This window comes from Martes martes, assembly GCF_963455335.1.
Source record: "Martes martes genome assembly, chromosome: 3".
Lineage (NCBI taxonomy): Eukaryota > Metazoa > Chordata > Mammalia > Carnivora > Mustelidae > Martes > Martes martes.
In genome coordinates, this window is record NC_137890.1 from 134962423 (window position 1) to 134990073 (window position 27651).

Sequence of the window (27651 nt, forward strand, 5' to 3'; positions counted from 1 at the left end):
CTGGAAAAATATGCTAAACCTTATATCAGTTTGTCACATTTCTCCATTTTAAGTGTTAAATATTTTTATTCAGGACTATTTAATATTCTTTACAGATTCTTACAGTGTCAAAACTTTTTCAGTGTTTGTGATCTCTATTTTACTTCAGGTTTTCACTGGGATCTTCACAGCAGAAATGGTTCTCAAGATCATTGCCATGGATCCCTATTATTATTTCCAAGAAGGCTGGAATATATTTGATGGAATTATTGTCAGCCTTAGTTTGATGGAGCTTGGCCTGGCAAATGTGGAGGGATTGTCTGTACTGAGATCATTCAGACTGGTATTTACTTAGACTATGTTTATATTCATCACTGGCATAAAATTTATTTTGAAAATGAATCAGTGTGTATCTTACATTTACTATTAATAATATTTTAAATCTACACCAATACATGTGATACTCTAAGAAGATACATAAACATTCTCTTTTAAAGCTAAGTGTGACTATTTTCCAAGAATGATAAAAATGGTGGAAATCATTGTTATAAAACCATGATAAAACTATGTTTTAAATTCACTCAAAAAACTTTTTTGCTTCAACTCTTTAAAGAAATGCAAATAATAATTCTAGGCCTCAATTAACCTTTGCATTTTATCAACCTTACTTATATTAATGGGAACTACTTTAAAGGAACTTATAGGAAAATATTTGATACCATTAGCATTTTGGTTTTTTTTTTTTAAGATTCTATTTATTTATTTGACAGACAGAGATCACAAGTAGGCAGAGAGGCAGGCAGAGAGGGAGGAGGAAGCAGGCTCCCCGCTGAGCAGAGAGCCCGATGCGGGGCTCGATCCCAGGACCCTGAGATCATGACCTGAGCTGAAGGCAGAGGCTTAACCCACTGAGCCACCCAGGCGCCCCACCATTAGCATTTTAAACAATAGTCTAACAAGCTTTTTTAAACTTGGCAAAAAAATTTATTTAAAAATGTGTAAAATTTAATTGCAAACTAAATGTGTATTTTTTCAAATTGAAAAGAAGACTTTAAGTTATTTTTCATCAAATTAGTTTATTTTAGTTTTATTTTATAAATATCCATTAAAATATGTAACATACTTTTCGTATTTCTTTTTACTCTAAAATATAGTCTGAGGGTGACATTAATTTTCTAAATTCAATTTTTATGTCTCTAATCAAAATATTAATTTGTTTTCAGGGATATATCTGTTGATCAATCAGAAATGTTTTATTTATCTTGACATATTTTATCTTTTTAGTTTTGCTTTTAATGATTTGATTTACAATTTGTGTATTACTAACTATTTTTTCTGGATTTGAATTTTAGTATGGTTTGAGATTTTATATCCCTCAGAGGTAGGTCTACAATATGGCACACTGTCTAACTAACTTCCAAAATTATAATGTGATTACTACTGAGGGTATCTTTTCACTTAATTACAGCTTCGAGTTTTCAAGTTGGCAAAATCCTGGCCCACGCTGAATATGCTGATAAAGATCATTGGCAATTCTGTGGGGGCTTTAGGTAATCTCACCTTGGTGTTGGCCATCATCGTCTTTATTTTTGCCGTGGTCGGCATGCAGCTGTTTGGTAAGAGCTACAAAGAATGTGTCTGCAAGATCTCCAGTGACTGCCAACTCCCTCGCTGGCATATGAATGACTTCTTTCACTCCTTCCTGATTGTGTTCCGCGTGTTGTGTGGAGAGTGGATAGAAACCATGTGGGACTGTATGGAGGTTGCTGGCCAAACCATGTGCCTTATTGTTTTCATGTTGGTCATGGTCATTGGAAATCTTGTGGTACGTATATATTACAAATACGCATAATTCAGAACAAGATCAGACAGTAGCCTGATGCAATAGATAGCTCTGGTTTCATCATTAATAAATTAGACTCAAATCCCAGGACTAGCACTCTGAGCTTGGGCAAGTTACTTAACTTCTCTGAGCCTGAAGTTTCCCAACTATGACAGCTAAACAAGAAAGCTGAAATTTTATGGTTGGGTTGAAAATTAACTGAAGTGTATTTGTGAAAGTTTGGGAACAAAAATATTAGTTTTTTTCTTTGTTTCTCAAGAAAATATTTTTATGAAGACTAATTTTATCCCCATATTACCATTATGGCCTGAACTATTTTTTGCCCTGTTACTATTAAGAAAATGATCTCCAGTAAATCTAAAATTTTAACTGTCTATTCTATATTGCAATTGTTCCTTACACATTCATAGTTCATACTGTTGGCTTATTCAGAAGCATAAGTTGCATTTCACCAAATTTTGAAGATAAACTTCAAGAGAATAGAGTATTACATTGTAGCTATGTATTGTAATTATTCAAATGACTTGGAAGGGGACAAAATGTATCCTTCCCTGAATTTGCTTTATTAAAAGAAAATAAATTATTACAGTTTAAATTATTCACATATATGGACAGTGCCCAGAGTTAAGAAGCTACTTTTAGTTCTGACTTAAAAGCGCTAATATAAAAGCACAATTTGTATTTTTATGTGTTTTAATGCTTACATTTCTCAATTATGTGTGTACATAGTGTTCTTTATGCCATAATACTTGAATCTTTCTTTTGAGGCACACTTCAAATAAGACCGCTTGAAAGAATGTGGGATAACTATAGACACGCAATTTTTTTCAGAATAGCTCTAGATTCTGAAGCTCTAGATTCTGAACAAAATCCGATACAGAAATATGGAAACAAACTAGGGTTCTTGCTTTGATGGGAAATGTGTTAACCTTACACAATTCACATTTAGAAATTTCCATTGTTATAAATTTTTAACCATTGGACAAAGGAATTTACATTAAAGGTATACTGTTTTAACACATATTGCCAGGCTATCAAATAAATAAATTCATTATTTATACACAGGAAGCTAGACATTCTCCAGGGAAACCGATAATATGAAGTAAAATGACTAAAATGATCTTCTTTTCTCATTGGCCAAACCCATCAAAATGGAATTTTTGTCCCTTCACTGGCAACCCTGAGTAGACAACTTTAAGTCTTAGAAGTTCTGGTTTCCTGTTGTCCTCTTGGTATGAAAGAAAAGGCACTTGTTTTATCATATTGCCCTTACAGCAGGTAGACGGTGTCAGGTCCTTTAAATAGTGTGTGATTAAGACACTTGTCTAAAATACAGTAAACATTCAAGAAACATTTGTTGAATTAATTTTAGCAAAGACCTATGAGTTCCCTGTTTTAAGTTCTTATTTTATGCATACTTCATATTAATGTAATAAATTTTCTTTTTTTCATTTAGGTTCTGAACCTCTTTCTGGCCTTACTGTTGAGTTCATTTAGCTCAGACAATCTTGCTGCTACAGATGATGATAATGAAATGAACAATCTCCAGATTGCAGTAGGAAGGATGCAAAAGGGAATTGATTATGTGAAAAATAAGATACGGGAGTGTTTCAGAAAAACCTTTTTCAGAAAGCCAAAAGTTATAGAGATCCATGAAGGCAACAAAATAGACAGCTGCATATCCAATAATACTGGAATAGAAATAAGCAAAGAACTTAATTATCTTAAAGATGGGAATGGAACCACCAGTGGTGTAGGTACCGGAAGCAGTGTTGAAAAATACGTAATCGATGAAAATGATTACATGTCATTCATAAACAACCCCAGCCTCACTGTAACAGTACCAATTGCTGTCGGAGAGTCAGACTTCGAAAACTTAAATACTGAAGAGTTTAGCAGTGAGTCAGAACTAGAAGAAAGCAAAGAGGTAAGAATACTTTTAAAGTTTTTGTTGCCTTTCCTATAATAACCATCCATTATGGTTACTTGGGTTTTTGATTGTGTTTATGTGCATTATTACAAAGTATATTGAAAGTCATACATATGACTTTCCAAGAGCAGTGTTGGAAAATTATGAGATATTTTTTATTGGGAAATTAATTCATAGAAATTCCAGCTTTCCAAAGGAAATCATCATTCTCAATAATTTGTATATTCATCTTCTTGATAGCTTGAAAATCTGGCTAAAAATGTGGCCTGCCAAAAAAATAAACCATATTTAATACCTTCTATTCTATACACTGCATTATACTCTTTAGACAAATCAATGAACCATATTTTATTGATCGTTGTGAAAGTATCATCTCCTTACTGTCTATATTAGGTTTTGCTCTGAATTTTTTAATGTGAAACTTTCATGTAGTTTTTGTTCACCTCTGAAAGTTTTACTATCATAGAATGTTATACATTTATGGAAGTGTTACACATATTTGGAAATTGCAAGTAGCACTGACTGAATTTTTCCCAGTCAAGAGTAAGCAAATCCACCAAATGTTCCAGATTAACTTGAAAATGCTAAGATCTACTTAGAAACGCTCCACTTGAGGATTACAGTTAGGAGGTAAAAGTTGAAAAGCTGCTCTTACTTACATTACAAGTTGTTCAAAATAAAACAAAGGAGAAAGGGAATTGTTCTTACTGTATGATTAGAATTCACAGAATCCCTTAATGGCAGCTTAATAGTATTAATTCTGCAATTTTGTGTTATGGAGAACAGGATTAAAACTTTTTACTATTACTTAATTTTGGACTTCTAATACACCAGTGGGAAGTAAGTCTAGCACAGAGTTATAAAAGACAGATTTTAGCTTAAGGGTATGATATTAGCACCACAGGAATCAGACCAATGGTGTCTGATTTTGTGAGCATATTTTAAAAACTTCTCTTTTTAAGAATGGTATCTGTAGAATTTGTATAAGTAATAAGTAGTTGACAATGTTATAACTCATAGCTCCTGACCCTTTCTTTCTGGCATTTTGGTGCTTCTGAGATATATTTTGATAGTAAATTTGAAAATATTTTTTAAAGGTAAAAACATATACAAAATGATGTATAATATTCCTGGAATTCAACTCGAAGTCCACTTACTGAGCTTTCAATTCTAATGTATGTATTGCTCATTCTGAGAAAATAAAAATTCAGTCTAATTTTCTTTTTCATCACTTAAAAGATTTTTTTAAGAAAAAACAACAATTAGCTAATGAGCAATTCACGTTTTTTTGTGAACTCCGCATTCTGCTGCATACTAAGAGTAAAAAAGAGTTAAAGGAGAGCTCTACAATATATCTCCCTTTGGGAAATCTCAACATCTTTGAGGAAGCCAACACTAATTCTCAAAATCATTAAAGACCGATTAAAAAGTTTTATCCTGCAGGACTGAATATAAAAATTATAGGTACTAAGAACAGCAAGAACATAGCAAGTTGCTAAATGGAAGAGATAAAATTGAAATAGGCTTCAAAGTTTGGGTCAAATGTATGATTAAAAAGTCAAAGCAAAACCCTCCCGAAGGAAAGCCACAGTTGAGAACGAGCTTGGTGTTGAGGTACAGCAGTGGAACAATCAGCATGAATAAAGTATTTGTTGAGAAGACAGTAGAAATTTGTTTGGGTGAATTAGGTATTTTCAGATTGTAAAGTCTCCGAAGTAAGTAGAAAAATTTAGAATTGCCTGCATAGTCAATACAGAGCTATTTGTTCTGAAGCAGGGGAAGGGCAAAAAGAAAGTGATGTTTTAGCAAAGGTTATTTGATATCAATGAGTAAAACAGAGTGAGGGATGAAAGGGTTTATCTTGAGGAATATGGTAAGAACCATTTGATAGCAAAGAGGTGATGAAATTTTGGGCAAAGATAAGGTAATATGTGGGGCACTGAGACATTCTGACAATCTGACAAAATAGTGAAGACTAGGAAATTAGAAAAAACAGTAATTTCACTCTCTGAAATGGCCTTTTTAGGAAGGTTACCAGGTGTAAGTGGTAGGAGGGAAGAAGTCAATTGGAATATACTGAATTAGAAGTGAGAATGTTGGGGGTAAAAGGCTGGATGAGAAATCAGAGTTTAAAAACAGATTTGATAATTATCTGACTCCTTAAAAATAGACGAATTTACCAAAGAAGTAATTATAAAGAGAAAATAAGGGAAGATTAGGGACAAGACTAGGGGTCAATCTGGGGTCAAGAAGAGGCAGAAAAACCAAAGAGGTAGAGAAATTTTGTTACATTAATATCACAGGTTTTATCACATTGGATTTACAGAAATTAAATATTTAATTACTTTCTACCAAAAAGTTGGTTTCCAGAATATTTAAAAAAACTCTATAATGCCTGCAGATATTTCAAATGACTGCCTAGAAAAATACCACATCATTGCCATGTCTTTTTAATGGCTAGAAAATCATAAATTTGGTATACAGAGACACACTGTCTAGAAAACAGTTTATCATCTGAACAAAAATTCCTTTTTAGGTGACTCTTTATAATCCATTTTATCCTCTTCCAAGCTAAATTTTGGATACATGGAAACCAATTGCAGAGTGTAATGAAATTGTTTAAAATGTATAGATAGTGTGAAAATTTATCAAACTAAATATAAAATCAAATACTTTTACAAAGCTAAGATAAAATTTCAAATTATTTCACATGGTAGAAATAAATTCAACAATAAATTTTATATGATTTTTAAAGTTAGCACAAAAAAAGTTAACAGGAAATTCTCATATATGCTCACACAAAGATTAAAAATACAATGTTTCTAAAAAATAAAAAGCAAAAAAACAGCATTTTCTAACATTATACAGTAGGCTTAAATTCCAGAAAAGTTCATTTTAACCTGGAACTTCTGAAAACTGCTGGCACTGAACACAGGTCATGTTTCAGATGCATATTTATGTTGGCTGGGTTATTCTTTTTTAATAATTATTGCCCACACACATATACACACAAATAAAAAATAACATATCCATAAAGCAACACTTGGGTTCATGCTTCTGAGTTTTTTTTACCATAAACAGAAAAAGAATATTGAGCTATGGTTTGAAGAACACAGAGTATCCTTTCTTTTTACTGACAAAGTAAGAAATCATACAAACTAAACAAACGGAGTGACACATTTCTCACTAAAAGATTAATAAGTAATTTAAAAAGCTTGAATATATCTGTTTTAGGGGACAGTAAGTTAATCATTAACTTAGATAGTATTTGAAAACTCTAGTCACTCTACTCTTTACATTCATTTTCATAATACTGCATATCTAGCTATAGTGCAATTAAGAAGAAATGATCCCTAAAAGTTGTTAGAGATAAAGATAAGAATTGCTGTTATTATTTTTATAATATATGTGTTTATAGATCTATATTCATTATATCCACATATATGGATCGCTAACATAAACAGGCTGGTATGAAAACAACTACAAAGCTTGGCATGAAAAAAGTGTAAGAGAATGAAAGGTATGAAATGCAAAATAGTGATCTTTTTATTGTGGGAAAACTTGAAATTATACAAATCTTGTGACAAGATAAAAAGTAGAATTTTGTTTGTTTTCATATTTTTAAAGTTCATGTAATCATGATTTCTTGGAATATTTATAGAACTATGAACTTTTACAGTTTAGTTTTTAAAAGGTTTCATTGTCTTCCTAGATGAGGATATGGAATAAATGTTCTTAAGAATCGTATCTGAAGTTAAATTCCAAAGCACAATCTAGCAATATCATACCGTGACCTTCACTACTTACCGTTCTTACTTCTCACAGGGGTAAAATCAAGCTGGAGCCATCAAGAGTGCAGCTCTGGTGTTTTTTAACCAGCCAGAGGCTCGGGCCACCACTTTTACCCAGGTTACCCAAGCAAGTGGTACATGTACAATCACTTTCGAAGTGAATTTTGACTGGCCTGCATGCTACTCAGCTGTTCCTTCCCCTGCCATGGCAAGGAAGCGCTAGATGTGCCCAGCTGCTCTCTGCTGAATTGTGTGACACATCATAGCATGGTCAGGAGAGATGGGCAGTCCCATATCATATTTGATTCTGCTAATGAGTCTTCCAGTTTAATCTTTTAAATTCTGAAAAGCAATAATTGCATGCTCTATAGGATTTATAGCTGTTTTAAAACATGATAGGAATGTTTAAAGTTCAATATAGTCAAGAATTTAAGAGAGCATGCATTTTTTTTATTTCTCTGCTTTTATTTCATTAAAATGAGACCACAACTTTTTGTTGTTGCTGATTCAGCCCTTATAAGTAAATTGTATTACCAAAATGAGCCTCATGGGATTTTTTGGATAGTGCCATTTTTAGATCATTATATTCAGATTTATGAATATAATTTTCAACCCTTATAATTCATTTACTCCAGACGGAAACGTGTGCTTTCATGTTTTTTTTTTAAAGGCTCTATAAAAAATAAAAGCAGGGTGATCATAAGTTTCTGGATATGAAGGGCCATAGTCTGTATGTATTTGGGCACCACATATCTTGGATTTCATGTAGTTTAGGGAAGTTTTTAAGTCATATTGTAAAATCGTAAGTGTTCACTGCAAAGTAATCAAAAGAAGGAAAGCATCATGATATGGGTAGTTCACATCTTGATCATTAAGTAATTGGTCCAGTGTACCCATTTTTCAAAAAATTTCCCTAATCTACCTTAATGTTCCCTAAAACTGAGCAGCTAAAAAAGAGACACAGAAAATGTCCTGTTTTTTTAGTATTAATTATGGTTTTATGATAAGTAAAGGGCATCTCCCAAGATTACTATAGGTTTATGGATTAAGCCTTTAGTTTATTCTCTTCGCGCAACCTTCTCTTATTGATATCAGTGCTTACTGGAATCTCAGCCAAAGTGTGGGTTCTGGAAAGAAAATTACAAAACAAAAGTAGAATAAAGTTCTTGAGTATTGGCAATTTCAATACTTTTGGTGAAAAAGAGTATCTAACTAGAGTTTGGGGTTGTCTCTAGGTTTAATTCATACCTTCTCTCTTCTTCCTTAGGGATAACTGAGAATTAGCTGAAGAATGCAACAAATTCAGAAATAAAATTATTAATGAAATGTAGAAAAAGGTATATAGGTCCCTGATTTATGCAATTTTTACTTAGCAATTACTTTTAATTTTGCAGTGTAAACCAACACTGGCCAGTTGAAAAAAATCTAATTCGTTCTTTCTTCACAAGCAGAACAGAATTAAATGGTACTGGAAAATTATCTTTTACATCAACTTTATAGCAATATTCCCTCCTTTACAAAGCCTTCATAGAACTGAAAATAGATACTTGATTAAGATCCCAAGCACGTGCCCTTCTGGAAAAGGCATTGTGTTCTGTTTTCCGAATCTGGAGAGCAATGGAAGTACCTCTGGGCTTTCTCTATCTTGCTCTCAGCGTCTTCCAAACATTCTTTGCGAAACTGAATGTGAGGCAACTCTTCCAGAAGCACAGATGAGTATATGAATACCATTTTAAACCCATCTTGACCTTCATAGAACTGTTTTGGTGCTTTCATGTACTTCTGTTGAAATAAAACCTAATTAACACTAGTTTAGATTTAAATTTTTGTATATCTTCTCAAGATAAACCAGCTTTTTCTTTAGGCTTCTTGATGCCCTTTTACCTTACTCTTCAACTACCACACAGTTATTTTCACTTTCAAATATCATGTTGTTATTAAGGCCGCTTTAAAATTAAAGAAGCACCAGGGCTATTGCACATTTAAAATATGTTGAGGCAAAAACCACATGCACATGGTTTATACACTTAACCATTCAATAAATGGTCTAGAAAAGAGAGCTATTGATTTAGTCTTGTTCTTCCTGCCTTGGACAAGCAGCCCAATGGCCTCCTGGTGTATCTACCTATTCTTTAAGTGAAATATTATAAGTCAAGATATGGATATGCATATCCAAAAGATCAGACTAAGGCCCTAATAGTATGTGTGACCAAAAGATTTTCCTCTTCTACTTGTAAGACAAAACTCCGAAGTTGTGAGAGAAATGGCTAGATTTTAAAGGCAATCTGTAATGGCTGAATCTTTTATTTTTGCCTCTTGAATCATACAGCAATTTGTGAGAGTCAAACATTTGATAGCTGATTGAAAACAAATGAAATGTAAGCGCATTTCAGTGGAAGTAGGCCAGTTGCTAACATTCTCTTCTATCTCTGAAAGTTAAATTTCATTATTTAATTGGATAAAAATCAAGAGCACTATTCATCACAATGGGGAATTTCTAAGTAAGTTCATGTTATTAGAGGGGAAAATTGTCTCGTGGCCTTTATGGGTGCTGATTCTGTCATTTCTTAACAAATGGTATTTGCAGTTAATCTTCTCGAAAACTTCATATTCAGGGACCATGTCCTCGAGAACATGGTTCTTGGATCAGCGTGCGGCTTCCACAGTATTGCGCCAGGCTTCTGCTATAGCCAGGCATGTTTTCTGTGGCTGAATTAGGCCTGGAGAATGTTGCATCTTAAAACCTGCTTTCCAGTGTGCATTTGTAGAGCATAAGCCATCATCCCTCTGTAGACTCAGTACTTTCTACAAGGGATGGAAGAATCAAACCTTAAGTGCCATAAAATATTGGAGGGGTAAGGAGAAAATAGTACAAGAACACAAGTTTGAGCTTGTACTATATGGTTTTATATGGAAGCTTTCTATAGTTATGTCTATATAACTAATTATATTTTTCTAACTACTTCTGAATAAGTATTAATTTAGTTATTTAGTATAGTATTGAGTTCCTTAATATGGAAAATTTCATTTCAGTTTTCTTTGCTTTTTTTTTTTATACCGTTGTAGTATCACAGCTATGGCAATATAAAGAAAGTAAGTTATTCTTTGTGTTTATCATCAGTCACTTGCTTTTAAATCAGATACATGCTTTTAATAAATACGGAAGTCATTTTGGTATGGCTATGATAAAATATATCACAGACTGCACTCTGCCAAAGTACTGAAATTAATTAGGAACTGCTTAGAATACATAGACGGTATTATATCAACATATAGGATTTTAAATGCTTAAGTAGTTTCTAGGGCAGAAATGAATTATTTAAAAAGACAGTTGTAAAATTCTTTATGTATACAATGACTAAAGCATATCAAGCAATGTATCATAATTGTTAAGTTGTTATACATTAATAAGAATACACTCTAAGGTTTACTTGATAAAAATGTAAACAAATTCATGACTTTTGAAATTTTATGCAGTTGACACAAGATGCTTGTAACTTCATAGAATAAAATGTATGCACTCTCCTATGACCTTCCCCCCCAAAAAAGTGGCCTATGAAGGTTACAACATGAATAAGCCTGATTCTTCAAGTTAAGAATTAACTTTATGTCAAACTTCATAAGGAAAGGAGCCCCCCACAAAACACTTCTTAGTGAAATGAACCCTTGCCTACCAACTACCTTTTAAGCTCTGGTGCACGAGGGTCTAAAAGACTCTGAACATTCCTTAAGAAGCTTCCTTAAGAAGAAGTGTAAGTTTAAAAAGCTTCTCCTTATATTCAGAAAAACTCCTGAATAATAGTGAAGAAATTCTCCATGTAAAATGGGTTCTGCTCATTTGAAAGAGCAGAATACATGTGGAGTTTTGGCAAGGGTTCAGAGATGTCTGTTTTCAAAACACAAGTTATGCCTCATAATACCATGCAGATAGAGGCAAATGAATTCACTACTGACCCTCTGCTTTACAATCTTTACAATATATAAATGCATAACCTCGCACAGCTATTTAGAAAATTGAAAGTATTTCTATCCAAACATGTAAACCACATTCACAGAAATATTTATGTCGAAAGACAGTACTAATAACAAAAATACATCCAGAGGTCAGTACTTGATAAAGAGTAGATTCAGTTGTCATTCGGATTAGTGGCTACTAGTAGTTGTGCCATTCGGGTTTGTTTTATGTAAATATTTGTATTTAAATATAAGACACCTGTAGACTATATGGCAGACTATTATAATGCAAAAATTGAACATTTCACCTTATATTAACAGCAGTAAAATGAGAACAGTATGTTTTCTAGAGGTTTCAAATGGAAAAATACACATGTATTTGTGTATATATACACATATACTGATTACTTTCTTCCCTTGTATTTCTTTATTGAATGTCTGCCAGTATTTTAGAAAAACATTTTGGAAATAGCATGTGTTTTTTTTGCTAAATTATTATTAACTAAATAATTCTTATTCATTAAAAATGTATTTTCTAATACAACTAAATAAACTTCTGTCAAGGACATTATTGAGTTATACAACAAAGTAGAGAGATGAAACTATATAAACACTGTAATTCTCTCTATTAAAGTAATTAGAAATGCAATCAATCATTCATTTATTGGCTCTCTATAAATTTGATATAACTATTTAGTGTCCATTCTATGCTTGGGTCTTTTGGTATATGTATGTGTGTATTTTTGGTATATATGTTTACATTTATGTAATAAATATATAATTTGTATCTATGTATAACTTTATGTACATACATAATTTATAAATATTTATGAGAATATCTGATCAAACAAAAAAGTATAATGGCCTAACATTCTACAAAATTTAGCATGGAGAAATCATGCAAGAAAGAAAGGCTTCATGAAGGAGGTGGACCATGACTAGGCTCAGAAGAAATTATCCAACTTGGTTTGACCAACAGGAAGAAGAAACATGAAACTTTTTATAACTAACCTCAAAATAATTTGGTTTCTTACTGGATTTATTTACACAGTGGTTATTATTGCTGCCACTCATCGGATGTCATAGTGTTCAATCCATCAACCACCAGTGAAATTGGAAGGGAAGGAGAGTTAGTTGTTGAGTTCAAACAGCTATTCTGCTTTTTCTTCGTTATATCAGAAGCTATTACAGTTCTATACAGTGGTAGCTTCCCTGGGATTTTCTTAAAAGAATAAAGATATTCTGGTTAAGAAGCAGAAAAATCCTGGGGGAAGAAAATATGTCATGGCCTTTCTCACCTCTCCAAAAAAGTAGAGGAATTTAATGGTAAAAACTCTTGCACTATAATGATCCTAAGAACTATCAGCCAAAAATGATGGCCTAGCTTCTCTCATTTGCATACTCCATACTAGGAAATATTTTATTATCGAATTCAATTTGACTTATTTTTCATAATATATTTAATGTTCATAATATATTTAGTTGGATATGATTAACCTCACCTTCAAAGTAACATCACAGAAAATATTATCTGGAAAATACTTTCTAAATAGTTCACATTATAAAATATTAAACTACACTTGTGTTATGATATTAGTAAATCAAGAATCTTGAGCCAAATTTTCCCCAATATGACCAATGTGTAGGGAGTCATTTGGGGATTTTTCAGTAACACATTAACTTTTTCAGAAGGCTAGGGCAGAGTGACCCCTACCACTTAGCTATTAAAGTTAATGGGGGCTTAGAAACTATTACCATGTCCATGTGCTGTTTTTTCATCCTAAAAGCTTTACATTGGCCAGGCTGTGTTGTATGTCATGTCTTTGCATCCGTTTTCATAAAACACTGCAAATCCATAATGTCTTCCCAAGTGATCTCCAAGTACTTATATATTTATTTTTGTATCATTAAAGTGGTTCTTCCTAACCATGTGGCATGCTGCAACGATTTATTTAAAGGACAAATTCACAGCCTGATAACATGTTGAATTCAGAATGTGCTCCTAACAAAGGTCTATACAGATTCTGTCCAATGCCATTTATGAAGAAATTTCCATTTCATTTAGAATTCTTCAGCAATATTGAATTCATTTAAGCAGTTCAAAGAGAGAGAGAGAGATCCATCATTTTTCTGCTAGTAAAGTTAGAAGATTATGTAAGCCAGAGGAAAAATATAGCTCAAAGTTTAAATATAATGACTGTGACTAATGTTAATGTGCTGCTCCTCCTTTCTAAAATTACAGAAACACGGACAGTAGTTAGAGACAACTGGTAATGGTCTTTGCTCTGAAAAATTCCGTCATAAGACGGGGCACCTGGGTGGCTCAGTTGGTTGGGCGACTGCCTTCAGCTCAGGTCATGATCCCAGAGTCCTAGGATCGAGTCCTACATCGGGCTCCCAGCTCCATGGGGAGTCTGCTTCTCCCTCTGACCTCCCCTCTCATGCTCTCTCACTCTGTCTCTCTCTCAAATAAATAAAATAAAACTAAAAAAAAAAAAAAAATTCCGTCATAAGAAATGGAAATTACAATTTAATTTGATGTATTTTAATTAACATAATCAGTAGTGAATGTCAGCATATCAAACTTTTATCAAACTATTTTTGATTTGGCCTGAGAATTAATTTATTAAACTATTTCATATGACATCCATATACAAATAGATATCATAAAACAAATTAACCAGTACAGTTCATCCTTTCCAAATCACCCACATTGAATGCTGTCTAACCTCTTTCTGTCTGAATCAGGTCAGTAGTTACATTGTTTTAAATATCAGGACTTTAATTATGTTAAATTATTAGTACATAATTTATCAGAAATGTTAATAGAGTCAAATGTGATTGCTATCATTTTTTCACACTATGACAAAGAATTTTCAAATTAGCGGAATAAAAAGGGAGAAAAATCACAATTTGCAATGGGGTTTCTTTCTAGAAATTAAATGCAACCAGCTCATCTGAAGGAAGCACAGTTGACGTTGCTCCACCCCGAGAAGGCGAACAAGCTGAAATTGAACCCGAGGAAGACCTTAAACCGGAAGCTTGCTTTACTGAAGGTAAACAAGCTCTAATAGGATTAAAGTTCAATCTCCCCTCTTTTCTTACAGTGACCAAAAATACCCCACTTGAGGGAACTATTTCAAAGAAATGGTAAGGGCATGTTTATCTTTGCTTTTTCTCTTTTCTTCTGAAAAGTTAATTTATCTATATTTCCAGATTATATTATAGCAGTGACTGTGCCTGGACAATTAATTAAGATGATCTGACCTGTCTTTTTTGTTGTTGTTTTCTTTACCCTCCAGAATGTGGAGAAGCTAACCCTATGAGATAAATGGCATTCTGGAATGTCATCTCATTGATAATGACTGCAATCCCTTCAGACCTCATTGGCAGTGTTGTGATTTGATTTATAGATGCTGCAGTAATTACACACCATCCTTCACAGTTTCAAATGTGGTTAATTTGTGCTGTGATCAGAGCTGTTTGGGGATGCAGATGTACTGTAGAGCCTTGACAGGCAAAACAGTGCTCTCATAGTGATCAGTACAAAGTCTTATACACAAATCAATAAAGATTTGCTGATTCAATGTGATTGGATTCAATCCAGTGAGTAGTAGCTCAGAGAGTTAGAGCAAGGAATGGATGGAAATGAGAAATAATATGAAAACTAGGAGGGGGAGGACAAAGGAACAACGATACTGACTAACAAGATGAGTCATAGGTGTAACTAAGAAAAGCACTGAGGATGAAAATAAATTAGCTTGGGAAAACTGACAGTGGATGATACCTAGAAGACAGGGGGCTTTTCTGTGCATGAAAAGAAGGAAGTGAAAAATTCAGGATCACATCAAAAGATTAATAAGCAATTTGAACAGGCAGCTTTTCCTCAGACCTGAGAGGTATTCTTGGACCCTATTTCCATCAATGGCCTTGAGGCAAAGAGAGATTCTAACTAGTGTTAAAAATGAAACTATTTATATTCATACAACTCTTGATAAAGTAATTCCTTGAATTTTAGGTGCCTGGCTAAATATATAACTCTGAGAATGATTCATTGTATAGGAAGGATGTCGAGATGACTAAGGAATGAAGTACCCAGTTACCCTGTAAATGATGATCTGAGATTGGCATGGAAGAAAGCAACAAAGTTTACTTTTTCCTATCTAAGATTTAAGTATATTTTCTAGAAAAGATGAAGATGGGTGGGAAAGCAAAGAAGGTGGGTAGGGTGATGGGCAAAATAGATAAAGGGGATTAATAGGTACAAACTTCCAGTTACAAGACAAACAAGTCCTGGAGATGAAAGGTTTAGCAAAGAGAATACAGTAGGTAACACTGTAATAAGTTTGTATGTGACAGATGGTGATTACACTTACTGCGGTGAGCACTTAGTATGTATGCAATTATTGAATCTATAGGTTGTACAGAACATGTTTTTTTCTAACTTCTTCTATTTAATGTTATATTTTAGGATGTATTAAAAAGTTTCCATTCTGTCAAGTAAGTATAGAAGAGGGCAAAGGAAAGGTCTGGTGGAATCTTCGGAAAACCTGCTACAGCATTGTTGAACACAACTGGTTTGAGACTTTCATTGTCTTTATGATTCTTCTCAGCAGTGGTGCTTTGGTAAGTGAAATGCAAAGTGATAAGAGTCAGGTTCTAGTGAAATAACTTATTTTCTGAAAATGCCACAAACAGACACTGAGTTTAAGAAGCAAAAGGGAAGGTATATCTATGCCTGGCAAAGCATGGCATTCAGGGTTTAACTATGCAAAATGAAGTACATAATAAATCAAAACTATGAACAGCCAAATGGAATTTCTCATCTGGTATTTATCTAATAGATGTTTTCCTCACTGAGACATCCATTTACAGAGACATTCTGTAACTATGTTAACTTCCATGTCAAATACCTTCCAGTTTGCCCTAATAATTATATTAACATTTATGGACTAAAAGTGTATTTTGTTTTCTTTATATATAATTAATTTACTCTTTCAAAATAAGCCAAATCAGTCAGGGAATCATTGAAAGTAATGTTGGAATAGGCCAAGTCTATCCCTCATTACCAGAACTTCTAGTTACTTCTTGAGTTCACATTACTTCTCTAAAAGCATGTCTTTATAGCAGCAGTAATTGAGAGAGAGATTTGGGGGTGAGAGGCACGAAAAAAAAAAACATACTAAATCAGTAAAGATATTGACATTTCCTTGCCAACATTTTCTGTTAGTTTTAGTCTCTAGCTTTTGTCTGATGTTTGTCAGATATTAGCCAATATTTATCAAATTATTGCTTTGTATCCAATATTATACTAAGCAATTTTATCAAGTACTTGGGGGAGGCCAGCCTTTCAAGTAAAATAAAAACATTCTTGATTCACAGGCTTTTGAAGATATATACATTGAACAGCGAAAGACCATCAAAACCATGCTAGAATATGCTGACAAGGTCTTCACTTACATATTCATTCTGGAAATGCTCCTCAAATGGGTAGCTTATGGATTTCAAACATATTTCACCAATGCCTGGTGCTGGCTAGATTTCTTGATTGTCGATGTAAGTATCCTCAGTGGTATTTATGAAATTACTTTTTAAAGAGGCAAGTTTGACATTTCATATATTCCTATGATTAAAACCTTGATTTTGAGAACTTAGTTTCACTAATGCTGACACAACTCTGCACTTAAACACACACACACACACACACACACAATAAATGTAAAAATTAGGAAAGTTTCATGGGAAAGGGTAGAAGAGTTCCAAAAACTGTGGACAGTGGTAAGGAAAACACAGTGTTCTATGCCATAAGCAGACAGTTCTTTTTTCCAAAAATTAAGGACCTCAAGGTAGGGAATAGCTAAAAATCTGTTGACAGATCTATGCACTTAGCTTATTAATAGTTACACTTAAAAAAAAAAAAACCCACAAAACTCCAGGAGGTAAAATTAAGAAAGATTTGGGGCTCCTGGATGGCGCAGTTGGTTAAGCATCTGCCTTCAGCTCGGGTCGTGATCCCAGGGTCCTGGAATCGAGTCCCGAGTCAGATTCCTGCTTAGCGGGAAGCCTGCTTCTCCCTCTCCCAACTTGTGCTCTTGCTAACTCTGTCGCTCTCTCTCAAATAAATAAATAAATATATATATTTAAAAAGGAAAAAAAAAAAGCTTTAGGGCCACGAATTGTGAGATTGCATTTTAATCCCTTACGAGAGTATTATTACTAAATAATGTTAAAACAACCGATTTACTGTATTTATTCAGCCACATACCCACAGAGACAATAAAATACATTTCCATTCTTAAATCAGTAGTTAGATACCCCAATAGCTATTCAGAAATTTACCATGCAAATAGTTAGGTGTAAGAGCCCTGCTTTGAATCTGATTACCGTGGGGTGAGTAGTCATAAAAACATTACCAATTATAGGATCTGTCTGACTTGCAGCCTATTTTCTTATTCCAAGCAATGAAGAAGCACTGGGGCAAAATGACAGTCATCTGGTTCTTTGTAGTTTGGGATATTCCATTGCACAAGGCTTTACAGCCTCCCAACAAAACAAGGTACTTTAAGCACTATCTCTAGCTGTTCCCTAGCAATCATAAAGCACTTTATTTTTAGCTCTAATACTTGCCAATAAGAATCAATAATTGCTGTATGTGTACATTCATTCTTTTTATCATTTTGACTAGTACGGGCCTATCTAAATTCTACTCCCCTTTCTGACACACATACATACTTAGAGTGCTATAACCAAAATGTGTTTAACCCTTTGAGTTGATAAGAAATCTGCTCCCAAGTCACTTTAATAGACCAGAAATGATTTCCAATTTCCATGGTCGGCTTTAAATGGATAATAGAGGTGAATTTTAATGTTATCCTGAAAAGCTATCCAGAAAGGGAAGTTTAATATTCTTATAGTCTGCAGCTGGAATGAGCTTCAAAGAATATCTAGGCTTTATTCTAGACATTAGGAAACTGAAGCCTCCTTTAAATTTTCCTAAGATCAAACAACTACTTAGTAACAAAGCTGAGATCAGTGTCCAAATTTCCTAATTCCCAATTCAGTTCTTCTTTACTCAAGGGGTTTCTTATCTGTTATAAATGTAATACTGTATTTTCAGACTGGCTTTGGTATTTAGCATTTGTAATCTCCGGCTTTTTCCTGAAATGATGGAACACTGAATACATTTAAGAATCCTCTCTGGTTCAGAAAGATTTTGTCATGCATTGAAGATCATTTACAAATGTGATAGAACTTCTCCAGAGAATTCTGAAATTTACTGAAATATTATTTACTAAAAATTTCACATTTACTGAAATACTACATTGTACTTCAAGTACTTTCATATAGTTGGCCCATATAGAAAATATGAGTAAGATGTAAAACTCTCTCAAGAGCAGGGGTTTTTAATCCTGTTTGTATCCTTAGAGATACCTAATATAGATACTTAAGTATCTACTGAAAAATGTCTAAATGAATAAATTTAATTTCAAAGAATATGCCAAAAAAAATTACTTCCCTTTTAGTGAATCTCAATTAGTGGACTGAAAGTGGGTAATTAAAGCCTTCTACTTTGGGACAAGTTATGTTATCTTAAATGTGTCTATTCTTCTTTACAAAGCCAGGGCAGAAATATGTGGATTAATATAACCTCAGTAAATGGAGTGCTAAAACTGTTTTTGAAAGTACAAGTAAAAACATACTTAAAAGAGTTTCACCAGTCCATCAAGTACATTGATGTAAAAAAACTAAAAAAACTATGGAAAGCCTATCCAAAATAAATAAATAAATAAATAAAAATCTGAGGTATAAGTGAAGTACTGCAAACCAGAAGGAATATGCTTTCAACCCATGAAAAATTTATTTGTATTAAAAAATATAATCTGGGGGCACCTGAGTGGCTCAGTGGGTTAAAGCCTCTGCCTTAGGCTCAGGTCATGATCCCAAGGTCCTGGGATCGAGCCCTGCATTGGGCTTTCTGCTCCGCAGGAAGCCTGCTTCCTCCCCTCTCTCTGCCTGCCTCTCTGCCTACTTGTGATCTCTGTCTGTCAAACAAATAAATAAAACCTTTAAAAATATATATATATATATATAATCTGTTCAATTCCTTACCTAAAAGTAGAATGAGGTGGACTATCTATCCAATCTCTTAACATTCATTCATTTATTCAATAAATCTGTTGAGCACCTAAAAAGGACCATATGCTATTTTAAACAAAGGAGGTATGAACATGAGCAGACCAAGCCCTGTTAGAGCTTACACTCTGTGGGAGGAAGGAACAAACGGTAAAGAGGCAAACAAGTAAAATTTAAAAATAAGCTATTTTGTCACATGTGATGTGATTGTTTTTCTTATTTGGGTTTTTGTTTCTTGGCTTTGGTTTGTTTGTTTGGTTGGTTTTTTTTTTTTTTTGGTCATGAAGAAATGTTTCATATTGATTTGGTCAAATCAATCAGTCTTATTTTTTCCCCTTCTTGGTTTGTTCATGCTTCTTAAGACCCTTTCATATGAAAATTATTTAAACATTTTTCCATGTTTTTCCCCAATTTTATAATTTGAGTTTTGTGTTTCTTCATCCATTTTTATTTTGTTATTTTCATTTTTTATAAGTCTGAAATTTGTTTTGGTATAAGGTGTGAGGTTAGCATCCAATATTATTTTCTTCAAAATGGTTTCTCATTTATTTTTTTCACCTCTCATTTGAAATGCTACCCTTATGTACATGCTAAATCTTGGCATGTCTCAGGTATAATATGGACTTTATTTTGTTTCATTCATTTCTTTGTCTACTAATATGACAGCTTTAACTATTGCATATTTATAATTGCTTTTAATATCTGGTGCAGTCAGTCCTCTTTGTTCTTATTCTTAAAATAATACTTAAACTTTGGTATGCCTGGGTGGCACAGTCAGTTAAGCGGCTGCCTTCGGCTCAGGTCATGATCCCAGCATCCTGGGATGGAGTCCCACATCAGGCTCCTTGCTCAGCAGGAAGCCTGCTTCTCCCTCTGCCTCTGCCTGCTACTCTGCCTGCCTGTGCTCTCTCTCTCTCCGAGAAATAAATAAATAAAATCTTTAAATAATAATAATAATAATATTTAAGTTTTACTTTTTCATGTTAATATTTTAAAGTTTATCCAGTTCCAAAAGACTCCTACACAACTTTTTAAAAAATATATGAGAAAATATATTGGTTAGCACCTAAAATAATTATAACATTGCTTATAATAGTCTTTCACTTTTTCCCCTTGTTTTTTTGAGGTCAACAACAATATATCTGCAAATAATGAATTATTCTGCTTTTCAAATTCATACAGCCTCATTTCTTTTTCCAAAAAATGTTAAAAAAAAGAAAAGAATGTTGGTAGTGGGCATTTCTTTTAGCCCACTTTATAGAGAATGCTTCTAGATTTTGCTATCAAAAATTATACAAGTGTTTGGATTGAAATGTATCACTGGAATGCATGGAAGTAATTGTATGATTTTTATTTCAACTTGCTCATACTGAACTTAAAAAAATTATCTTTAGCCATTTTAAAGAGAAATACATTCATATTATGTGGTTCAATAAACAATCACAGAACTTCTACGGTCTTCTTCAGAACCATCAAATCCCTCCTGCATTATTTCTTTTTCTCAGTCTCACTGCCATAGGAATGCAGAAAGGTGTGGATGACAGCCATCCCCCTGAAACTTCTAACATAGACAGTTATATATTCCCTATATTGTGAGGCACCTAGATTCATATAAATTTATACTAAAATTTCAGTTTTTGTCAAAGGGCTTCTGTTATACTTTGCACACATTAGCAAGTGCCTTTTATGTTTAGCACATAAGAGATGAGGATAAAAATACTATATATTGAAAGGTTGGGGACATGTTTGTTGAGGTGGAAGAAACACTGGGCTACAAAACAGAAGACATAAATTCTAGTTACGGCCTTGCCCCTTGTTACCTTTTCTTAGACTAGTCATTTGGCTACTCTCAGACAGAGATAATAAGTAAAAAAGCACACTACCAATATGTGTTGGTATCTTCAAATTTTAAGCACATTGCAAATCTTTAAAAATATTTACTTCAAAATTGTCTTTAAGGTATATTAAGTTTTTTGCATTAGTTAACTCAATAAATGAATTTTTGTCTTACACAAAATAGGATAAGGTCTATTAAAAGAAATTCACTAACACCCCAATTCTCTAGAAACTCACAGAGTCACTCCACTGTGGGGTGGTTATATGGAAGTGGTGTCTCCCAGCCTTTGAATCCCGAATTTCCTATCCATCCAGTACTCTCTGATTTTAGCCATTGCCTTTCTTTTCTTTTCAAACCATAAGCTTTCTTACTTCAGGTTGTGAGGAATTTGCAGCCACTTCCCTTTAAATGCCCAGTTCTCAAATAAAGGACTTGGAGAGCATGAGGGAAGTATTCAGAAAGAAGCTCGAAAAGCCTAAAGCTGCTGTTAATACTTCCAAGGCAAAGGAGCCCAGAAAATATAAGCCCGCGCATTCTCTAATAACCTTTCCTATCTTTCCAGTCTTCTGTGGCAGTGAACAGTAGACAGAAATGAATAGCTCAATAAATTATCCTGCCACTAGTCATTTATTTTTCTGTTAAATTCTCTGAGATGTATGCTAAATTAAACAATGAGGGAAGAGTGGCTCCATTTGCCTCTAAAGCTTCAGTTCTAGTTTTTACGTCATCCTTTAAACCATATGTTCTTGGGCAGATTAGTTTCCATCCTACCTCACAAGACTCTTGGAAGGATTCATTTAGATAGATTCATTTTCAATGACCCTTCTTGCAAGAAATTAAGTCCCAATGCCTTTAAATCTTCCCATGGATATAATGAATTAACTCCTCCCTATGCCTCAAGGAAAGTCCTAGATGCATTTGTACTGCCCTTGCAAGAACTGAGAAGAGAGTCACTCAAACCATTTTCCATGTTCCGTGGTTCAGATAAGGAACAAATTTTTGATCATGTATGCAAAAGGTTAAGATATGGTTTTGAAGTCAGATCACCTGGGTTCAAGACCCACCCAACTCCACCTCTTATTACCATACATCCCTTTTCTTGGGGTGGAGTAAGGAGGGTGCAGGGGGGATCAATGCCCTCACCAGTGAAAAGGCAATAGTAATAGTACCTACTTCTTAAGATTTACATGCATAAGACACTTAGAACACAACCTTGCATACAGTAAATGTTCAATAAATGTTATTATATTGAAAGAGAAAATAAGCAAATAAAGTCTCTTCCTCTCAAAAAGAGGTATGTCTTCTTTAACCTTTCATATATTTAAGTAAAATTTAGTATATGTGTAAATATCAGAAGATGTATTATCACTATGAATTATAAGTCCAGAAGTTCAGATAAACATTTCTTCATTATCATGAAACTACAACATAGTCTGATAAAATTTTTTCAGGTAAAATTATTCTATTTTTATTTATCCAACACATATTGACTAAAGCTTATTTAACCAGACAGTATTAGGCACCATAAGAGAAGAATGTTTCATCCCAGCCCATAAAAAGTTTATGTGACCTGGCAGGGGGAAAGAAGATACATAATCAATTGATTCTATTAAATGGGAAATGCCTCCAGTACACATAACCAAGATACTACATAAGTTCAGAAGAGAAACATGATTTCCAACTAATGATATTAAGCGCAGATCCATGGAGGATCTGGCTTTCGAACCAAATCCTGAATCACCAATGGTATATCCACAGGTTGAAAGGGATTCCGTGGGGTGAAATATCTAACTGGAAGGTCTTACATGTTTATAAAAATGGGCAGAGGGGTGCCTGAGTGGCTCAGTCATTAAGCGGCTGCCTTTGGCTCAGGTCATGATCCCAGGGTCCTGGGATCAGCCCTGCATTGAGCTCCCTGCTCAGTGGGAAGCCTGCTTCTCCCTCTCCCACTCCCCCGCTTGTGTTCCCCTCTCACTGTGTCTCTCTCTGTGAAATAAATGAATAAAATCTTTGAAAAAAAAATGGGCAGAGATTATTTTCATTGGTAAGAAAAGCAATAACATGAATATAAAATGAACCCACTATGTGGAAGATAAAGGCTGCCAAGATATGTCTGAATTTTATTTAGTTGGTATTAAAGAATAGACACCATATCTTATGCCTTCAGTCAACAGGTGAACTATTAATATCTTTTCTTTTTGTAGGTTTCTTTGGTTAGCTTGGTAGCCAATGCTCTCGGCTACTCAGAACTTGGTGCCATTAAATCCCTACGGACATTAAGGGCTTTAAGACCTCTAAGAGCTCTATCCCGGTTTGAAGGCATGAGGGTAAGAAGAATAAAATCTCTCTGATGATTCATATCAGAATTAAATGTCGGTAATGATTTAGATACAGATGGGTACCATAGTCCTCTGATATTTACTTCACAGAATTACAGAATTTCAGAGCAGGAATCTTAGATATCACTAAGACCAGCCGCCTTAAACTGAAGTTTATTTCAACAAGTCCTCAGAAATTGTTTGTGGCAGAACTAAGACTGGAATCCAAGTCTTCTGACAATGTTCAAGGGTGTTTCCACAATATTCAAAAAAAACATATGCTGCCATTTATTTCTTTTCATTGCTTATTATACATATTTAAATGATTTTTTACTACAGACATTCATCCTACTAGGGGTTTTTCTTCCTCCCAATAGTCAGTTTGATTCTTCAAAATCACTGGTAATGAATGAAAGGTAATTGGTTTTTGTCTGCTTTACTTCTTCAATTAGTATCAGTAACAAAAATACTTGTTGTGCAAGAAAACAACTCTAAATTGTAGTCTCTGATAAAATCTGTACATTCTAATAAGCAACCAAAATAAAGGGTTAGAATAATTAACCAGGCATTTCAGGCAACCCCTGGAGTTTGTTTTAAAGACTGCTTTTTTAAGTAAGCATTCTGAATGAGGTTCACTTTTTCCACATGTATTTTCCTCTTCACCTTAGTGTATATTTCTTGCACTTACACATAAAGTACACACTTATTTAGATACACAACCACTTGTCACACCCCTCGAAATACTATATCAAAGGCCAGGTTTGTTTAATCCAGCATGCAAATGCACAGAAATATTGAATTTCTCCCTGGCCATAGGCTTTTATGTTAGAAGGTTTGTTTAGAGCAATAAAAACACTTCAGCCTTGACTTAGAGATTCACCCATCACAGAGAATAAAGCCACTCTCCAGACTTTCCAGAAGCACTGTAAGCAAAGAAATATTTGGTTTTACATTCTAATTTCATTTCAGTGCTACTTGATAAAAAAAAGTCACAAAATTCATAAAAATTGTTACAAAATTTCAAGTTCTATTCAAACTTATCTTTGCCATTACTAACACTACTTAAGCCCTCATTTGCTTTCATGGTTTCACATTAGCAATTCCTTTTTGAGGGAAGATAGCAATGAACAAAATAAGAAACTTATAAATTTGCTCTAATCTGAAAAAATTTTCTGTTTGGCATTTTTAATTCAATCATATGATGGAATTAATGTTCCATCTATGAAACATGGTAAAATGTATCACACAGTTATTTGATAAGAAAATTTGTGGAGGTCATTTTACACAAATTGTAGTAGCAAAGAAACATGGCAAGTATTATATAACTTAATTTCTAAAAGAAATCAAATTCAGGTGGTATATGAAATTTTTACAATTTTGGATTTCAGATTTTGATGTCAATTTAAAAATTTTTGGTATTGATTTCTAACATAATATTTACATTATTTTAAAACAATAGTTTCATTTAACATAAATGCTTAACTAAAGAGTCCACTATTAATCAGATTAAATTAGATAAGATGCTATCAGCCTCCCTAGGGATTTCAAAATACATCTTAAGCTTTTGAATTTAATGAGAGAATAGGTAACTTGATTTCTTCTTCATGAAACAGGTCAGCTTAGGTTGATGAAGTAACATGTACCCTAAAGTGAATATTTGAGAGATTTAGAATAATAATGAGGACATATTTGGTATTTTTATGTCCAGAGATAAAGTCCATCTCATTTAATATAGTTTTTTAAATTGGGATTTACCAATAGAGAAAAAAGAATTTACCTTGCAAATTCTTAACCCTATCTTCATAGTCATAAAATGTTGACTTTATCTGAGGAGGCAGATTTAAGGCATTACTAATACTTTATTTGCAAAGGGTTTGTTTAGCCATGTTTTCAGATCATCATTCATTAACACTCCTAAAAATTAAAATGTATTGCTGAATGACGATTATTTCTTCTGTTGGTATTTAATGCATTTTTTTTCTTTTTTCCCCAGCATACAAACATTTTCTGACTCCATCTTACTATATACCAGGTTTTTATTTCTTTTCACACTTTGGTATATTTTGCTTTCCTTAAATCCTTTAGCTATTTAGTTGTGTCCTGTTCATTTTCCCTTTTCAAATATGTCCTAGAAAACATGACGAGAAACAACTTACCCACCTAGATTTTTATTTAACTCTTTTTGCACCCATTTTAGTATTAAATAAATAAATGAAATTAAATAAATAAATAAATAAATAAATGGTTTTCATTTTAGCGATTATCCTCATTTTCTCTTCTAGGTTGTTGTGAATGCTCTTGTTGGAGCAATTCCCTCTATCATGAATGTACTCTTGGTATGTCTCATCTTCTGGCTGATCTTTAGCATCATGGGTGTGAATTTGTTTGCTGGCAAGTTCTACCACTGTGTTAACACGACAACGGGTAACATGTTTGAAGTTAGTGAAGTCAACAATCTGAGCGACTGTCAGGCTCTTGGCAAGCAAGCTCGGTGGAAAAACGTCAAAGTAAATTTTGATAATGTTGGCGCTGGCTATCTTGCATTGCTTCAAGTGGTAAGTTACCACTGTATGAGTTCTGGAAACATTTTCAAAATGTTTCACAAAAGATCATTTCTCTGATGTTCTTTGCTTGAATAAAATTATCTGACAGTACAAAAGCAGTTGGTGATAACACCTATACTATTAGCTTAACTTGACTTTAAGATGTTTTGCAGTTATTTTAATATGTATTTCCCCAGTGTTCAGCTTTTAGTATGTTAAATATGGCCTTATTTTCCTGCTTCCTGTTTTTTTTCTTATTATATTATTGAGTGCTACTGCATTATTACTGTTTTTAGTTTTCCTTAGTGATCATTGCCAAAGGAGCAATTTTATATGTTAAAATAACAATGTACATATTTTAGTGATTAATTAAATGTATAAATTATTAGCCTAGGGGGTGCCTGGGTGGCTAGTCATTAAGCATCTGCCTTCGGCTCACCTTACGATCCCAAGGTCCTGGGATGGAGCCCCGCATCGAGCTCTCTGCTCAGCAGGAAGCTTGCTTCTCCATCTCCCACTCCCCCTGCTTGTGTTCTCTCTCTTTCTATCTCTCTCTCTCCCTGTCAAATAAATAAATAAATAAATCTTAAAAATATATATTAAAAATTAAAAAAAATTATTAGCCAGAAAATTTATTGTACCAACGTGTAAGGAGTATGGTTCTACTATTTGCAGAAATACAAATCTTATGGAATAGATTTCAAAATGTATAATGTTAATAATTTTGGCTTAACTGACCACATATTAACTAATCAGTAACTCACTAATGAAAATAACTGAGCTGTGTTTAAACACACCATAGGTTTGAATCACAGAGCTTATATTTCAGTATAGAAAGGATTTGAGACTGAGATGGGTATTCTATGAATCAAGCCTCTAGTTAAATTTTTGTAAGAAGAAAATTAATATCTTCCAAGAGAAAGAAAATGAATTCCAGACTCTAAATACAATCATATTCTACTTCAATTCGATTTCTTGATTCAATTCATTTCAATCTCTTGATACAGAATTTTATGATATCATACAAAAACCTACTTGTAGTAACAGTATCAGATTTTCATATAGTAAAATGCCACATTCTTGGATTAGGTTTTTATGCAGAATTCAAATATGTATTGTTCACAGGCCACATTTAAAGGCTGGATGGATATTATGTATGCAGCTGTTGATTCACGAGATGTAAGTATCACTCAAATACTATTAATAGTTACAAGATTTTCCGTAGTGAACATTTGTAATAATTTAAGTGAGTGACCAACAATTTTATACTAGATGCAATTGGAATATTTATAATTACATACAGAAATGATCCTCTTAAGCTAA

General features: G+C 33.5%; 1 protein-coding gene across 1 annotated transcript in view; it reads left to right on the forward strand.

Moving 5' to 3' along the window:
- LOC308340393 (sodium channel protein type 3 subunit alpha-like) overlaps positions 1-27651 on the forward strand; it is a gene marked incomplete at both ends in the record, with an annotated part of 80330 nt that overhangs the window by 46454 nt on the left and 6225 nt on the right. Inside the window, 9 exon segments of the mRNA XM_080799559.1 lie at positions 149-322; positions 1448-1804; positions 3279-3749; positions 14433-14553; positions 15969-16123; positions 16880-17053; positions 23672-23794; positions 26068-26340; positions 27454-27507. Coding sequence (XP_080655685.1) covers positions 149-322; positions 1448-1804; positions 3279-3749; positions 14433-14553; positions 15969-16123; positions 16880-17053; positions 23672-23794; positions 26068-26340; positions 27454-27507 — 1902 coding nt within the window.